We start from the raw sequence: 19,172 nt of genomic DNA, 5'->3' as shown, positions 1-19,172 counted from the left end.
TCTGTTAACTGTTTTCTTAACACTCCAGTACTGATGCTGTTTTCTTTGAATACTTGATTACGGTGATGTCTCCCAGAATTCTCCACTATAATCTGTGCTTCAAACTTTTAGATTGTTTTGTTTTTTGAAATCTTGGTATGGATTCAAAGATTCCTATTTTACTCAGTGGGTTATGATCCATTACCATTTTTAAACTTATTTTCATGCTGAAATTATCCCTGATTTGGCTAGTAGGAGCTCCTCAAGTTGGCTCCTGTGTCTTTTTGACATGACCCATCATTCTTGAGCACTTCCTTTTCAGCACAAGATTTTTCAGACACATCTTGTACTTTCCAAGGAGCCCTGTTTCCTTTTATGGAGAGAATGATGTTTAGGATGTAGGACCTTGGTACAGGTGCTCCTTGGGTACAGGCTCTTGGCCATTGGGATGTCCCAGCTCCTGGGCCCCTTAGAGGACAGAGGTAGTGAACATGTGTGGATTTGTATACATATGTGTGTGTGTCTAGTCATACATGTAAAAACCTGTTCTTTATCTCTTGATATATCCTTTTGAAAAACTATGATTTCACAGTGATTATTTTCAATTCAGCCAACAGGAGAGGGTTCATTCTAGTTTTTTCCTTTTTAATATTTATGATTCTTTTCTCTGACAGGAAAAATCAGCCCCATTATCCGAATATATTTGCTTATTTGCTATTAAGTCATTGCCCCTGTAGGTAACCAGTCTTATCCCCCTCACATACATAGATGCACAGTCCTCTCATATTCATGTAGATACGTTGCTTACTCTGTTTGGACTCTCGCTCTCTCCTACCCACACAGATATCTGTCTTCCATGGCCCCACTAATGTTTGAACTGAAGTGTTCATGAAGGGAAAGGAAAGAACTTATTTATTTTTTTTAGATTCTAGTTATTTACTTTTAGAGAGAGGGGAAGGGAAGAGGAGAGGGAGAGAAATATATATTTTTTAAGATTTTATTAATCTTAGAGGGGAAGGGAAGGAGAGAGAGAGAGAGAAATATCAATATATGGTTGCATCTCGTGCGTCCCCTCCCAGGAACCAGGAACTGGCCTGCAACCCAGGCATGTGCCCTGACTGGGAATCGAACTGCGATCATGTGGTTCGCAGGCCCGCGCTCAATCCACTGAGCTACACCAGCCAGGGCTAGAGAAATACCATTTTGTGGTTGCCTCTCATACACCCCTTACTGGGGACCTGACCCACAACCCAGACATGTGGCCTGACTGGGAATCGAACTGGTGACCCTTTGGTTCACAGGCCACGCTAAATCCACTGAGCTACACCAGCCAGGGCAGAACTTACATTTTTAAATGATTATATTTTTGTTTTTGTTTGGAACACAGACTTTATTGGGAAGGGAAGTGTTTTGGTAATGGACTTAGGTAATCAAAACAGATTCCTCAGTGTTCTCTTCAGATATATTAGATTAATTCTGAAAATGTTGTAAAAGTGCCTGAGACTATTGGTTAAAGAAGACAGAGTCAAGAACTGAAGGAATGTAACTCAAATTTTGTTGCCTAGATGGGGAAAGGCCCACCTGGAGCATGAGCCAGTCTTTATACAGCATAAGTACCCGGACACGAGTGATTAAAGATTGTCTGCAGTCAAGATGCTTGTTTTGAAGATATACATGAGATTTTATATATTATTTATATTAACCTTTTATTAAATCACATGAGGAATATAGATTTTTTTGTACAGGTATTAGAAAATATAGCTAAGTATAAATTACTTAAAGAGTTATTTCTGAAAACACTTGACCTTTTTATATGAATCCTAGATGTTTTAAGTGCATATGTATGTATTTAACATAATTCTTGAAATGGTATCAAACTTTATATATAGTTTTATAACTTTTTTTACTTATTAAATTTACAGCCAGTTTTAAATTACTAAATTACAACTTTTTTCACTTACGAAATGGAAAATAAATTTTACATCAGTCTTAAGAGGTGCCATATATGTTTTTTGTATGAACATAGCAGTCTGATCTACCAATCCTCTAAATCTAACCATTTAGATTGTTCCCGTTTTTTAAAGCATTTTGGGGCTTTGATGAACATATTTTTTTTCTGTATCCATACACTTTAACCCACATATGTTCAGACAGATTTTAGAGTATTTCTACAGGACAAATTATGTGTAAGTCCATGGAAAGACACCAATATAGAAATTATGTATTTTCCACTAGGATAGCGTATCAGCCCTTCTGATTGAACTTGCAGTGTGATATTGGACAAGTCTTTTTGGATCTCACTTGGATTAGTTGATTTCTAAGATCCCTATCATCTCTAAAAGTCTCAAAATAAGTTTCTAGTCTCAAAATAAGATTATGTTGTATGTACAGATCATAGTTCTTACTAAAGAAACAAAAATCAATTTGACTTAAAAAGGTTTCAATCTGGATGGACAAAAACTGCACCATCATTTTAGTGGATGCAGGAAAAGCCTTTGACAAGTCCTAGCTGGTGTAGCTCAGTGGATTAAGCGCGGGCCTGTGAACCACAGGATCACGGTTCAATTCCCAGTCAGGGCACATGCCTGGGTTGTGGGTCAGGTCCCTGGTTAGGGGCATGTGAGAGGCAACCACTCCATGTATCTCTCTCACATCGATGTATCTATGTATTCCTCTCTTTCTCCCTCCCCAGAAAATGAGTTTATAGTGGGAGATTATTCAGCCCTAAAAAGAAGGAAATCGTCTCACATGCTACAACATGGATGAAGCTTGAGTGCATAAGTGAAATAGGCCAGTCACAAAAAGACAAATTCTGTATGATTCCAGTTTTATGAAGAATCTAGAGGAGTCGGGTTCCCAAAAGTAGAACAGTGGTTGCTAGGGCCGAGGGAGGGGAATGGGGTTGCACAGTGGGCACAGTCAGGGAGGCGGAGCAGGTCTCCCTCTATTGCACAGCGATGCCCATGCTTCTGAGACTACTGTACTGAGTCCTAAAAAGGATTAGGATGGTAAAGTTTATGTTACGTGGTTTTTTACCTCAATAAAAACTGCACATGAAGTTTCATTCATGATACATGTTCGAATTAATATAAGGACATTGTCTTAAAAAAGTTTCAATTTGGAAACACTGGAGAATGATTTCTGGAAATCTTATTAATGTGCCATAAGATACCGTATTTTTAGGACCATAAGATGCACCTAGGTTTTAGAGGAGGAAAATAGGAAAAAAAAATTTGAAGCAAAAAATGTGGTAAAATATTTAATAACATAAATAACAAAATATTTCACCAATCAGTGTAAATGTAAACTACATTTACCAGCCAGGTGAGCTACATTCTGACTATAAGACTCATCCCCTTTTCCTCCCAAGTTTGGGGAAGAAAAAGTGCATCTTATAGTCCAAAAAATACAGTAAATAGCTTGTGGTCCAGTGAATTTGCTACATAATAACATTTCCTGGTAGTTGTTTATGCTTCATATTGTAGACTCTGAGAGACCCACAGAAGAAGTGTATTGTTATCTAGCTTTTTACAGAGTTTATTGCACACAGACTCCTTTTATACAGCATACTTACTGAACTGTGTATAGCACAGTCCAGGAAAAATATTACCTTGGTAAATGGGATGCAACAGTCATAGACTTTCACCTAGCAGGACAACAGAGCACACGGGAAAGTAGGAGGATGTCCCTGGGGAACTGGGATGAAAAAGGATTTGATGGCTTTGTTTCAGGTGCTGGGCCGTGGGGAGGGGATGCTGCTGCGGTTTTTTAAGAGCAGTATCTCTGTTACCTCTCTCTCACTTTGATGATGAGTGACCGTGGACTGGGAGCTGAGCCAGTCTGACTGGCTCCCTGCCTACACAAGCTTCCTCTTTATTTGCTGTGCTTTCCCTTTATTCCATACTCCTCTTAGCCCACTTTTAGGACCACAGTTGTCATTGTGAGGCATCAAAGAAGACTCCTTCAATACCCAGGTGACTCAGTGTCGAGGTGTCATGTCCACATGTCTGTCTCTGTCTACCCTAGATATATCATAACTGAGATTTTTTCTATTCCTGTGATCGCGTCCTTCCCTTCTGCTCCTTTTTCGTGACTGGATCCATATCTTACTCCATGTGTCCAGGTCCTATATAGTGTCATATCTGGACCTTTTCAGCAGTAGGAGTTTGCCTCCGTGGAGTTGACATCCTCAGTTACTCTTGCACATGCCCCACCTTAATCTGTTCAGGATGCTGTAACAAAATACCATGGACTGGGTGGATTGTGAACAACAGAAATTTCTTTCTCAATTCTGGAGGCTGGCAAGTCCAAGGTCAGGGCACCAGCATGGTCGTGTTCTGGTGAGGACCCTCTTCCTGGTTCATAGCTGGTGTTTTGTCACTTTGTCCCCACATGGTGGGAGGGTGCCAGCAAGCCCTCTTGCCTCACATACTACACATGGATCCCATTCATGAGGGCTGCACCCTCATGACTAAGCGCCTCCTGAAGGCCCCTGCTTACTGAAACCATCACTTTGGGCATTTGGGTTTCAACATAGGAAGTTTTGGGAGGACACAAACAATTCAGACCATACTCTTCCCACCCCTTTAAAAAGCCTCCTGAATCTGACCTGTGTTTCTGGTTTTCTGGGTCCTTCTGTCTTTTAAAGGTTTGTGCTGCACGCCTGGCAGCATCTGCAGAGAGTGCTCAGCACTCGGTTCTGCTGTGACCGGGGCACTCCATGGGCTTCACCCGTCCACCAGCCTGTCCTTCGTTTATAGCACAGGCTGGAGGGCAGGTTCTGTCTTGTGTGCCACTTCCCAGTGCTCACGTCTCCTCCGTCTGCTGGTGTCCTCCTCACATGCAGTCCCAGCATTGTCCTTTCTTCTCATTCCTTAGCCTGATTGGCTCTAGTTAGTCCTTGTTGATGCTACAGTTTATAAGAGTGTGGAACTTTATGTCTGAACAATTGCTAAACGTTTCTGTGTGGTCAGGGGTTCTCTACTAACAGTATTTACTGAATTTTTATGCACCTGTGCTGGGATGTTAAGTATCTCTGTGTCAGAGTTTGCAAACTAGTGCCTTTTGGACCAAATTTTGCCTGTAGACCTCTTTGCTTGGCTCACACAGTTTATACAAGTAGGATATTTTACTAAAAAAAAAAAATGGTTGCTGGCTATTCTTGGGGGAAAAAAGTCAAAAGAGCAGACAGCATTGGGCCTGCATTTCATGGTGCCTTTGATGGCCTACAGCTGAGTAGCTGGTATTCTAGTTAGTAGTTAGCCCTGGGTGCAGAAGGTGTCAGCTCTCCGGCCCTCCCCTTCCCGTGGATTGCTTGCACTTCTGGCTCTTTGGAGGACTCCCCTTCCACTGCTGCAAAGGAGGTTTGGGGGAATTTTTCATCTTTGACTGACAGGAAAAGAGGAAATGAAAGCCCATCAATCCTTGCTGTGGTTGAGAGAAATTCACAGTTCAGAATTTCCCTGTAAGATTTGGGGAGCTGTCCTCTGTGGGATTTTGCCTGCTCTGGGCCCCTTCTCTGCTTCCCTCAGTCTGCCCTGGAGCACCGCCTGCTCAGATCGCCCAATAGGACCCCAAATAGGGAGGTCGTGCTCCTCCTCACCGCAGTCTCAGCACCTGCTGTGACAGGGGCTGCGGTCCTTTGAATTTGTAACCCCATGTTACAAATTATGGGTGATAAATTCTTACAAAGGTAAACTGTGGTCAGTTTATTCCCAGTCTCATGGGAAAATACTTGGATTGGGTTGGAAGATGACATGCTTGTTTTGAAAATTCACATTATTGACCAGCATTAAGTTTCTGGAATATTTAAGGTGGAATGCGGGTGTTTCCCTTTAGAAAAAGAAATATGCTGTACAGATTTTTAAATGCCCCTTCCATTTGCGTACTACTTTGTTAATTTAGGAATGTAAAGGAATCTTTCCATTTTATTTTTATAGTTACTGATTTTTAGAAAGAACCTGAGGCACAAATCATCCATTCATTTAGTGTAACTATTACATCATCACCAAGTGGGGTTTATATGTTGCTGGATCCAATTTACTAATGTTTTGTTAATGATTTTCACATTTTGGAGCCTCATGGGACATACTGGTCTGGAATTTTATCTTCTTGTAATACCTTTGTCGGGTTTTTGTGTTGGGTTTATGCTGGCCGCAAAAATGAGTTGGGGATTATTCCCTTCTCCTCTTTTATTGAATAGTTTATCTAAGATAGGTTTTGTTTCTTAAGTGTTTGATGGAATTCCCCAGGGTGCCGTTTGGTCCTGTTGTTTCTAATGAGAAGGGAGGAGGTTTTGATTACAAATAGATTCGGGAATATTTAGATTTCCTATTGTTTCTTGTTTTCAGTTTTGGTAAATTGTGTGTTTGTGTTTTTTAAGGTGTTTGTCCATTTCATCTAAGTTGTTCATGCTGAAAAAATTCTGGATCTACACTCTACTGGAAATTTTTAAAGGATACTCTGTTTTTTGTTTTGAAAGAATTTGTTTTAGCAGCTCTACATGGTTCTGATGTATATGAGTTGGCTTATTAGTTATATAATTTTATATCTTGTTTTTTTTTACTTTCCGTAAATATTTTCCCTTGCCATTTAGAAAGTTTCACCATCACTTTTGTTTGAAGTTATATAATATTGTTATGTTTATATTGTAATATATTTCAGCATTTCCTATTGTTGAATAGTGAAGATTTTCCCAGTTTTCTGTGATACTAAAATACCTCTAGGAGAGTTTTTCTCAGAAGTCTTCTGTTTGAAATATATTTAATTTAATTTCTAGAAAGGGGCTTCTTGAGACAAAGACCATAAAAAGCTCTTAATTCATAGTGTTAGATTGCTTTCCAGGAATGACTAAGAGTTTATATTTGTTTTTGCTAATGTTTTTTCAAAGGCCAGGTTAGCAGAAGAGTAAATATTTCTAGATTAATAAGCTGCCCACCACATTTAAGATCTGTAGAATGCAGATTTAGTATAAATGCTATAAAATGATTATTTTCACTTCATTAGAGACAGTGGCTTAGTAAATTTCCTTTTTTAATCATGAGAAGTGTTAAGCACTGCACACACACAGAATTCAGTTCAGCAGCGTCTGTTAAGTGTCTGTCCTGTGCCAGGCACATTGCTAGGGGAGAAATAAAGTGAAAGGAATGGTTTTGGCCTGCCAACAAGTCAGACCTGGAAGAAGAGAAAGACCCATAATCATATAAGTACTTAGAGTGATAAGCTATGCGTATATAAAGTGACTCTGTAAAGTGCTGAGGGAAGATTAAAGGGAGCAGTTATTTTTGGTAGAGGGTGTAACATTTGAGCTGAGCCTTTGAGGAGAAGTAGGAGCTCAAAGGTAACCCAGCACATTGTAAAAATTATTTGCAATGTGAAGGTGTAACCTATGTTTCACAATTAAAAACTCAACTCCTAAAGTTTCCTGATTATTTTACTCTCTCTCTAGGATACATGCAGTCGTATTCTTAATATGCAGTGATTTCTTTCAGGCAAACACCTTTAGTAGAGTGGTCTTTAGTCTTTCTCATTGTCTCCTCACTTTACCATTTTTAAAAATCATTTTGTATTTTTAAATTACAGTTGACATAGAATATTTATAGTTTTAGATGTACAACCCAGTAGTTACACATTTCATAACTTACTAAGTGACCATCCCAATAAATCTCTCACCCATCTGGTAGCATGTATAGTTAATTAGAATATTACTGACTGTATTCCCTATGCTGTACTTTACATCCCCATGACTATTACTGCAACTACCAATGTTTACTTCTTAATTCCTTCACCTTTTCACCCAGCCTTCCACCCCACCCCCACCCCACCCCACCCCACTGTCTGGCAGCTGTCAAAGTGTTCTATCTATGAGTCTGTTTCTGTTTGTTCATTTGTTTTTAGATTCAGTTGTTGATATGCATTTATTGCCATTTTGTTGTTCATCACTTTATCTTTTTTTTCCCCTAAGGAGACTCTTTAACCGTAATCCTGGTTTGGTAGTAATGAATTCCTTGAGCTTTTTTGTGTCTGGAAAGCTCTTTCTATGTTCTTCCATTCTAAATGATAGCTTTGCTGGGTAGAATAATCTTGGTTACAGGTCCTGGCTTTTCATCACTTTGAATATTTCTTGCCAGCCCTTTCTGGCCTGCAAAGTTTTTGTTGAGAAATTAGCTGACAGTCTCATGGCAGGTCCCTTGTAGGTAACTAACTGCTTTTCTCTTGCTTTTAAGATTCTCTCTTTGTCTTTAACCTTTTGCACTTTAATTATGTTGTGTCTTGGTGTGGGCCTCTTTGGATTCATCTTGGACTCTGCAGTTCCTGGTATGTTGTCTGTGTCCTTCACGGAGTTAGGGAAGTCTTATTATTTATTTATTTTTATTTATTTATTTATTATTTGTCAAATAGGTTTCAAATTTCTTGCTCTTTCTTCTTCAGGCAGCCCTGTGATGAGAATGTTGGTACACTTGACGTTGTCTTGACTCCTTAAGTTATCCTCATTTTTTGGATTCTTTTTTCTTTTTGCTGTTCTGGTTGGGTGGTTTTTGCCTCCGTATATTTCGAATGGCTGATTTGATTCTCAGTTTCATCTACTATAGTGTTGATTCCCTATAAAGTATTATTGATTTTAGTTACTGTTTTCTTCATTTCTGACTGATTCTTTTTTATGGTTTTCATGTCCTTTTTTATGCTGTTGAGGTTTTCACTGAGTTTATCTATTTTTCCTCCAAGTTTATTGTTCATCCTTATAACCAGTGTTTTCAACTCTGCATCTAGTAGATGGCTTGTCTTCATTTTGTTTAGTCCTTTTCTGGAGTTTTGTTCTGTTCTTTCATTTGGGCCATGTTTCTTTGTCTCATTTTGACAGCCTCCCTGTGTTTGACACAGCTCATTTTTGACAGCCTCCAAGGTAAAGCTGCCATGACTCTAGGCTTGGTAGCAGGTCCCAGTGTAGTGGTAGGTGTCTTGTAGGGTCCAGTGGCACAGCCTCTCTGTTCTCCAGAGCTGGGTACGCAAGGTGCGCTGCCGAGCTCTGGCAAGTGTTCACTTTATATGGTTTGGTGATAATGGGTGGGCTGGGGTTGTATTAAGATGTTCAAAATATTGCTTTCTTAATATAAAAATAATTGGTAGAACTATGTAAAGTGGGCAGTGCTGGGCTATTAAGACTGACCATTAATGACCATTCATTTGTTAATTGAATCATAAAATTTGATAGTTCTTTGAAGGATATGGCGTCTTTTATGAAATTTTATTTTATGTTTATTTTACTAGGATGAAAGTTAAAAAACTGCCCATGATTCTAGCTCTACACCTGAAGAGATTTAAATATATGGATCAACTTCATCGATATACAAAACTTTCTTACCGGGTAGTTTTTCCTTTAGAACTTCGTCTCTTTAACACTTCAGGCGATGCAACCAATCCTGACAGAATGTACGACCTTGTTGCTGTAGTGGTTCACTGTGGAAGGTAATTGCAGCTTTGGGGGCCGGCAGCGAGAGTGCGGGTTGGGGGACAGTGTGCACTCAGGGTGTTCCTGAGGGGTTCCCGGGCAGACCTCTCAGAGGTTCTCATCCAGATCCTTTTTATCGTTTCCTCCTTAAAACTTGTGTATCTGCTAAAATATGTTATTGTCTGGGTGTGACTTTTATTTAAGTGTATTGGGGAGACACGCTGATTAATAACATACAAGTTTCAAGTGTACAATTCAGTAGTACGTCATCTGCACGCACCATCGTGTGCTCACCACCCAAAGTCTTGTCTCCCTCTGTCTATAAATGTGACCCCTCTACCCTCTTATGCTCCCCCTATTAAATCTTCGCCTCTGGATTTAAACTTTGTTCTTACTACTTAAATATGATGCTTAAGAACTTTAAGGCTTATTTTCTTTTTCTGTTTTTTAAAATATTTTTATTTTTTTGTTTTTGGGAAAATGATGGTGCCTAAATAGGTGCCTAAAAAATGATGGTGCCTAAATGGTGCCTAAAAAATAATTTATTTGCAAAATAAATTATTTCTGGGATTTGTTGGATATGTTCTTGTGGTAATGGTTGTGAAACCATTTTAAGTGGCTGTAGAAATAATCTGCCAAGATAAATGGTTTTTTTTCCTTAGTGTGTTTATTTCCTGTTAGCCAATTTAGTGTGATGTTCCACTCTTTGTATCTCAATTTATAAAATAGCTCAAAAATTCTTAAACTGCAAGACCATCACATAATCAGAATTTATATTTGAAATATAAGTCTGTTGACTGTTGAGAATTTCCTGTAATAGTTGTAATGTAGGCACTCATCCTTTTCCCCAAGGTTTGGGGAAACATACTAACGATATGTTTTATTCACCTAAAAAAGTCGTGGCCTCCCAGCTGTAGCTGTCCCTCCCTGCCCTCTGCTCATAATATGACACCTGGAAGTCAACTCTCTGTCATAACGGTTTTGAACCTGCATGGCCTGTGTTAGCCTGTCGTCATGTGTTTTGTACTTTGCGGTCATCTTTCCTGTTTTTGGAGCATTCGATTTTTAAAGTAAGAGTGACATCTGAATGCACGAAAACAGTAAGAGATAACTCAAAGAACCTGTAGTTATTCAGACCAGAGGCTGTAGAGGCAGAGAAATCCGGGTTTCAGTTCTCACTTCGTCATTTCTGGTCAGTGTGACCTCATACAGAATGTCAGTGTTCTCCGCTATAAAAGGTAAAAATAGTAACTACCTTACTTTATTGTTAGAATTAAAAGGAAAATGTAAATTACTTAGCTCCTGCTACTGTTTTAATAAAAATATAACATTAGCTTTTCACACCCTAACTTTACCATGTTGTAGCCATTTCATATTCAGTGACAGTTTTACCCAATTTAAATTCTCCTCCATCTTTTGGAATTGCTCTACTCACAAGATCTTGAACTTGGGGATTCCTGATCATAACCCTGGGTCCCCTCTCCTGTCTGTTTTCTTTTAAAATATAATCCATCCTTTTTCCCTTACAGCTTCTTAACTCTTGACCTTTCTTTTTAACCCTTCCTTGGTCTCCTGTGCTTCTCCTCCCAGCCTCACCACCAGTCAGCCGTCACGTGCGCTGTGACCATCTCTTGTTGCCTGTCCATGTCTCCAGCCTTGGTGGTTAGAGTGCGGCAGAAGTTGGGGGAGGGGGGCTCTCTGACTCCTCGCAGGCCTGCCGGCTGCAGTGGGGCTCACTCCTGCCTTAGTTCCTGCAGCGCCCCCACCCCGGTCTCTCGTTCCTTTCCTCTAGCTCTGCACCCCTCACGCCTTCTTCCTGACCCTGCTCTGCCCGTCACTGCGCTGCGTGTCTTCCTCGGTGCTCTTCTCTGCAGCCTCGTTTTCCCTTGGGTTCTGCTCTGTAGTGTATTGTGTTTATCCGTTCATATGTCTCTTTTCCTGAGGAGAATGGGCACGTTTTAAAATAGGGCATGATTTGTCCATTAAACAAAACACTAATAATATTTAATTTTTATTTTATTTATGAGATTTATCTGTAGACACATTTCATATCTGTATACAGGGCTCACCCTGTCCGCACCCTTTGACTATTGGGAGAGCTCATTTCCACCATGTTTGTGCTGGTCCAGTTTGCTCGCCCTCTACTCCTAGTGTCTGTCCTGTAGTAGGTTTCTAACAAACATTTGCTGAGTTATTAAATATTATGCTTTAAGTTCATCTCAGACCCCAGCTCCTTTATGTAACTGACCTTTCTTGATTCCTCAGCCATTTTCCTCCCCTCTCACTGGATGAGGTCTTATTTCACAGTCCCTGTGGCTCTGCTTTTATCTCCTGTTCTGTACACACTCTCGGAGAAGCTTCCCCCCTGACCTGGCAGTGTCTTCGGGTGGGACACTGTCGGGGTCTCTCTAACCCCACAGCAAGCGCACAGTCGTTTGTACATGTCAGGCATCCGTGCATGTTGAGCTGGTATGTTTTATGTTTAGAATGCCAATCCCTAACAAACAGTTTCCTTGGGTATAAATTTATTACCCTCAGTCCTTCATCTTATTATTAGTTTTGGTCATTAACTTTTTCTCCTTTTCTTCAAACTAACTCTTAGCCAAAGGAAAAAGCTGCCTAACACTAAAGTCTGATACCTCTTCCCTCTCGGGCTCTGTTGTTGTTCACCCTTTCTGTGATTTTTCTTTCTTTTCAGCCCCATTAAAATTTTCTTTCTCATTTCTTACCTCTCACTATAAAACACGTGATTTTAAAGATTAATCTTATAGAAATGGACAAGTTAGACTCTTGTAGCATTAAAACCTTTTTTAGAAAAGAACGTTTTGAGATGTTCTCTTCTGTAGTGAAAAGCCCTCTTGCTCTGTGCCACCTTGTCAGCCAAGATCCCGTCTCACCTACAAACTGAGGGATCTGACACGTGGGGACGTAGCAGGTCGTTTATTCTGATACTTGAGGTCGCTCCTTTTACAACAGTATCCACCATAAAGAAGAATTTGTCTTCAAAATTACTTCAAATTTTATAAGATCAATTATAGAATCACAATTTAATAAAAAATTATATATTTTATCATGATAAAAATATTATATTATAAAGATGTTCACATATGTGTTTAGATTTAAATCTGTAGACAGTCTTACGCAGCTGCCCCAAAAGATCTCTGTTAATTCATACGTTACTCAGAGAGATGCAGTTTTGCCTCCTATGGCACAATTGATAATATTTGGACCTTTTTTTTGACATTTTAGTTTTCTTTTATTTAAAAAAATATTTTATTGTTCAATTACAATTGTCTGCATTCCCCCTCCCACCCCAGCCAAACCCACCTCCCTCCCTTGCATATATACATTTTTATAATGAATCATACTTAAACTGTGAGAGGTTAAAATCTTTAGCATGGCCTTGCATAAAGCAAAGAAATTTGTTTTAAAGGAAATAATCTTTATTTTTACGTATATCTAGATTTCTGTATTCCAGATTTATTTAAAATGAGCCACTGACACAATGGTAATAATTACAACTTAAAGACAGCACTAATAATACTAGTCATTGGGCAGAAGTCATTTGTTTTTAAAGAAGTTTATGAAATTTGAGCTTGAGTTTAGAACCATGAATTTGGTATCTTTTTTCCTGCCTTTTCAAGCGTCATGTGGGGTCTTTCCACGAGAGAAAAACTACTGCCACGGGAGGGGGACTTAGAGACGGCTGCAGCACTGTTTGTGGCCTAGCTCAGCATGGGCTGGCCCTGACCCGCTTACCTGCCAGAATACCAGAAAGTTTTATTTAAATCTCCCATCAAATAAATGTGAACGTTATGTCAAAGACAATAAAGAATTTTAATAGCATAATATAGTAATAGGGTACTTGCCATATTTCTCAAAGTAGAGTACTAATTATTTGATTTTAAAATTGAATGTGAGTTCAAATCAATGTAGCTTGATTTGGGGGAGAATGAATAAGTAAGGAGTATTTTATCCATTTTGGGTTTTCTACTTTATAGGACATGAAATTTAGGCATAGACAAGTAATAGTAACACACATTTTATTAAATTAACTTTTTTTCCTCTTTGTTTCAGTGGTCCTAATCGAGGCCATTACATTGCAATAGTTAAAAGTCATGACTTTTGGTTGTTGTTTGATGACGATATTGTAGAAGTAAGTAGTTTCTTCATTTATTATTTTTCTTCAAAGTTGTGTGTGTGTGTGTGTGTGTGTGTGTGTGTTTTACTCTTCACGTTTTTCTCTCAGCTTCTCATTTATACATGACAGGCAATGAGTATTAGACATGTGTCTGGGTCTTCAGGCTGTAATCTCATTTCTGCTTTGTACCCCCCACATCCAGTCCCAGGGCTTGAATTGTCAGCTGACCTTTACAGTGTTTAGAATGAAACAAGGGGTAGGTTCTAATGAGAGTTTGTTTTTTTTAAAACATTCATTATTAAGGAAGAAATGTATCGGGCTATAACATACCTACAGGAAAGTACACAAATCCGAAGCAGCAGCTTCATGGATTTTTGCATGGGCATGCACACATACACATGGGCATGTGCACACACATGTGTGAGTATGCACGCGTGCCCGTCCACACACATCCGGATCAAAGTGTGATCTGTTTTCAGTGCTCCAGCAAGCTTTATTTTTCCTTTTCTTGCTTAGTGCCCACAGTTCTCTTTCCCTCTACACACCATCCTTGAAACCCACTATTTTTACTTTTATTGTTATCATTAATATTGCCCATCCTTGACTATAAATGCACTTGTCAGGTATGACTTGTTTTGTGTTTGGCTTTTTTTCACTCATCATTATACATGTGAGATTTCTTCTGGTGGCTTGTAATAGTAGTTCTTAAGTGCTACGTAGTTTTCCACAGTGTGAATGTACCAAGTTAGAAACTTGGCTTTTTGTCCTTTATTGACTATTATGAACAAAACCTCCTTGATTATCCTTATACAGGTCATTTTCTGGACACATGCACTCATTTTCTTAGGTGTATATGTTAGGTGTGACTGCATGAAGTTGCCATGTCACAGGTCCCAAATGGTTAACCATTAGTGGTTTCATGTATTTCGGCTGATAACTAGGAATAGAATTGCTAGATCAAAGGTAGTTGTATGTTCAGTTTTAGAAGAGAATGCTAAGCATTGTCCCAGTGTATCTGTATGATTTTACATCCCCCCAGCAATGTATGATAGTTGTAGTTGCTGCAGGTTCTCACCAACACTTGGTGTTATCAGTTTTACTAATTTAAGCCATTCTGCTTTTGCAGTTATTTATAAATGAGAAAACAAAGGCATGTTTTCTGAGAAATATTTAAAGTTTTACTGGATTTAAGCAGTTCAAGAAGTGTGTTTATGTACTCATGTTTATGTTTTGCCTCAGAAAATAGATGCACAAGCTATTGAAGAATTCTACGGGTTGACATCAGATATCTCAAAGAACTCTGAGTCTGGTTACATCCTTTTCTATCAGTCTCGGGACTGAGTGGGAACCATGATGGAGAGACTTCTGCCTCATTTCTTCTCTGGTTATTGCGGAAAGGATCAAGCACTGATTTTTCAAGAAAAGAGGAAGCTCAGGGGGCGGTAGCACACTTTGCACACAATAAAGCAAAGACTGTGGATTAACAAGCTCTTCCGATCATGGTAGTTGATTTATTTGCTCAGGTATCACGCTATCTGTGCAGTTCCATTCAACGAGGAAGTGACGTCAGAGATAGCAGCTCCTCCTGTGAAACAGCCTTCTGGTAATTGACACGCATGTTCTCTTTATTAATTGTACCAGTAATGATTGAACTCCTTGGGGTGCAGTAGAGAGAATAGGAATCTGAGCTAGGTCGCGTTGATAATTTAAGGAGACGGTAGAGAACACACTGCATAAATGTACCTGTGTTGAGTATGTGTAGAAAGAATACTCGGTGGTCTTTTCAAGCATAAACCAGAAATACTTTTGGGCCCAACACTTGCAGTTGCCTTCCTGATATTAAAAAAAAAACCCCAACAGACCCTAGAATCCAGTGTCAGGAAGACAAATATGTTTTGCTTCTCTGAAGAAGCTTTTAATAATATACAGTATATGTATATGTATATGTAGGGAACAATTGGTCAAAAGTGGCTCTTTGTTTCCCCAAGGGGAAAGACTGGCTTTGTAATTATAATTTTTTCCTTATTTATTTTACTTAAAAACTGGTAGAGTCTAAGTATTGTATGAAGTGCCCGTGATTCTGTCAGTAAATTTTAGCATATTTTTACTAGCTTTTGTCAGTTTAACTAGTCCTTTTGTTTGTTTCTAAAGTGAATTTTAAACTTTATTTTAAATTCGTAAGATACCTTAAGAAAAATTGCAATGAGAGGAGGTAAATATTCTTTTTTAGGGGGAACTGATATCTCTGTCTAAAAATATTTATCTTTTGTTATAGTTTATAAGTCAGTTATTTTATTCAGCTTTAATTTCAATAAAACAAGAAACTATCAAAAATTCCCTGTAGTTATTGGAATGGTAAGAAACATTCTGGTGCAGTGGTGGTATACCAGTCTTAAATACTCTAATGTTTCGAGTTGAGGTCATGTCTGGTCAGAGTTAGGTTATTTTCCAGTGTCATTCTTAACTTGGAAAAAAGGGATTGTTCATCATAACCCCAGCAGCCTGGGTAGTTCACTAATAGACCCTTTGAAAATTAATTTTTAATGAAGTAGACCAGGAATACACAAACAAATCTTTTTCCTTCTCTACCTTTACAGATCTTCCTGGAAGAATGTTTAGAAATTAACTTTGTTAAGACTTCCTTCTTTTGGGAGTTTTAAGAAGTAATGTATGTAATTAAAATGTGTGTAAATTATTGCAGTTGACATTTTTCCTTGCACCAAGTAAGTTCTGTGACAGTGGCCAAATGTCACTTGCAGAAAATAATTGAATATATATTCAAAATAATAGCAATCAGTCCTTGGATAGTCTTTATCCAAGTCTTTTCTGGCAGTAATTTTTTTAAATTGCTGTAATTTTCTAAACTTACTTTACTAATACTGTTGAATACAAAAAAAAAACAACAAAAAAAGAATCTTTTTGTCTGCTGCAATTATTAACATTTAGTGTCTGTATCTTTTAGCTCAGGAAATGACTTCACCTATTCGTTCCATGAACATCTCTCTAACAGGGTCACTTAGCTAATTGGGCTGTTTAACAGATGTGCTAGAAGAAAATTATGATGTATTTTGACAGATTGCTTTTTAAGGTACAGTTTCCAAAGCCTTTTCCTGGCTGGAATTGTTTTGTACAAATCACATAGCCTGGCTGATTTACCAACATTGCACAGAGAATCACAACCAAGAATGTGGGGAAAGTCATGGTGGGGAGCTGGATACGTTTCTTATTTTGAGGGTTTAACCAAACTGTCTTGGGATGTAAAACTCTGTTTCTGCAGCTTTCAGCACAGAAAAGGAGTAAGGTAAAGCTGAGTCGGTTTTCACAGGAGTCAGGCCACAGCATGTATGAGAAAGATAGATGAAGTCATTTGCATAAAGGTACAGCATTGGGATACTATGTTTTGTTTTTCACGGTGTACATGTAAAAACACAGTAAAAGCCAAGGTTACATTTCACATTAAAGCAAGCGATAGCATTCTTACTGAGTTCCATGGTAGTCGCACACTGTTCGCATCCACACCGTATCTAATAGTATGATTTGTCAGGGGAGAGCCTGTAGGGGATGGTTCTCAATTTACTTTTTACTCTTAGTGCAGCTGCATCTAGGTAAAATGTTTGGAAGCTTATCAGAGCTTCAGTACACTTTAAAAACATACACGGTTAAGACTGGGGCGGGGGGGTGCAGGTAGAGTAAGAAAAAGGGCACATGCAGACAGCGTGGTGAGGTGGTCTCTTGGCTGACAGTGACCGAAATGAGGGGCGGGCTTCAGTTCATAGGTGGCCGCTTGCTGTCTGTGTACATGATTGTTGGGATGCCCATCCCATATTTTGTATATTGGAATAAAAATTTCTATAAATGACTGTAACTAAAAGTAAATACTCTAAATTAAGTCTCACTTTGAAGTCATATGGCTTCTGTCTTGGCAACTTCACCTTTAGAAGATTACTTAAGACAGGAGCCTTGTGACTTCAGGAAGGAAAAAAGGAAAGTGTCACATAGGGTCTTGTTGCCTCTAACCATCAGTACAGGGTTTTTCCTCTCCTTGGTGGCAGTAGAAAGACCTTATTTTCATAACATACTACTCCTGATACTTCTTTAAAGATACTTTTCATTAAAGATTCTCTCATGAGGTGTTTAACTGGGAGCTGGGAGGCTAAGGCGCTCAGGTCCTGGCTCTTCAGTGAATTGAACTGTGTGACCTTCGGCAAGTCACTTAACCTCTCTGTGCTTCAGTCTCCCTATCTTGTAAAGTGGGAGTAATACCTACCTCACAGGGTTGTTGTGGGGATTAATTAGATGTAATGTCTGTAAAGCATCTAAGGTTCTTGAAGAAGGCGCTATATAAATATAAAATAATATCTATTAAAGTTGGTTTATTTGTGCTTGTGGGTTTTAAGTGTATTTTTTTCCTTTTTGCCTGAAGTGCATTCGCAGATTAAAAGTACACACTTTGGAAATTGTCTTACTGCTCTTGCTCAAAAGTTACTACTCTTGTTATTCAAAGAGATTTTCCTAGAACAGCATTCCATATGTATTTTTGTTTTCGGAATAGCATTGTATTTCCCCCAAAAGCCCAAGTTTAAACATTTAAATCTAGAATCGTGGAACCTTAGTGGGGAGATACCTTCGAAGTCACTGTCCCTCGCACCCCTCTCCCCCTGCAGCGTGGTAGCTGCTCCTGTAAGATTCGTGCTTCAGCGCTTGAAGCTGCTCCACTGCTGAGACGCTTGAATGGTTGTTTACGCCACCGTTACACGTGAGCCACCCTTCACCATTCCTGGGACTCCTCCTCTGGAGGCGCTCTGTCTGTCTGTCTGTGTGTCTGAAGAAGTGTCCTCAGAATGAACACAGTACTCGGTGAACTGGCCTGCGTTTTTGTTCTGAGCATCTGTGTCACACTCTTCAGACTGAACTTCAAGTGAACGAAATCATCTGTATTCGAGAGAGTTTTCACGAACTGCTGGAAAGCCAAGACTGCCCATCCCATTTACAAATGGTGCCTATGCGTGTATTTTAAAGCCTTTCTGCCTCTTCCTTTATGTTTTTTTATGATAGCCTACTACCTTATTTTTACTTATTTTTGAGACTTTATTTATTTTTAGAGACAGGTGAAGGAGGGAGAAAAAGAGAAGAAATATCCATGCTGAGAGGAACGTCCATTGGTTGCCTCTCACACACCCCCAGCTGGGAGACCTGACCTGCAGTCCAGGCATGTGCCCGGATGGGGAGTCAGACCAGCAACCTTTCCATCTATAGGCCACACCAGCCAGGGCCTGCTGCCATATTTGTTATCTTTAGACAGAGAGGAAGGGAGGGAGAGAGAAGCATCGAAGTGTGCTTGCCTCTCGCACGTCCCCTAGTGGGGACCCGACCTGCAACCCAGGCATGTGCCCTGACTAGGAATCAAACTGGTGGCCCTTTGGTTCACAGGCTGTGCTCAGTCCACTGAGTCACGCCAGCCAGGGCCTACTAAGTTACTTTTAATCTCTGGAGCTGCTAAAGTAGCAACCCATCACTGTTGAGTTGATAGTGTGATAGGCCTCATCCGTGGCATTTTACTTTTTTTTAATGTTACTCTTGACAGCAATCACTAGGAGGTAGTGA

General features: G+C 39.3%; 1 protein-coding gene across 2 annotated transcripts in view; it reads left to right on the top strand.

Moving 5' to 3' along the window:
- Window positions 1–17,950, top strand: part of USP12 (ubiquitin specific peptidase 12) — a 94,628-nt gene extending 76,678 nt beyond the window's left edge. For both annotated transcript variants that reach the window (XM_037058873.1, XM_037058874.1), the window contains 3 exons: window positions 9,247–9,444; window positions 13,505–13,583; window positions 14,808–17,950. In XM_037058873.1, coding sequence (XP_036914768.1) covers window positions 9,247–9,444; window positions 13,505–13,583; window positions 14,808–14,909 — 379 coding nt within the window. In that variant the 3' untranslated portion in view covers window positions 14,910–17,950. The remainder of the gene's footprint in view (window positions 1–9,246; window positions 9,445–13,504; window positions 13,584–14,807) is intronic.
- Window positions 17,951–19,172: the final 1,222 nt, after the last annotated feature.

The sequence above is a fragment of the Sturnira hondurensis genome, unplaced genomic scaffold (genome assembly GCF_014824575.4).
Source record: "Sturnira hondurensis isolate 20B ecotype Veracruz unplaced genomic scaffold, ASM1482457v3 Scaffold0010428, whole genome shotgun sequence".
Taxonomy (NCBI): Eukaryota; Metazoa; Chordata; class Mammalia; order Chiroptera; family Phyllostomidae; genus Sturnira; species Sturnira hondurensis.
This window is presented reverse-complemented; position numbering and strand designations above follow the sequence as displayed.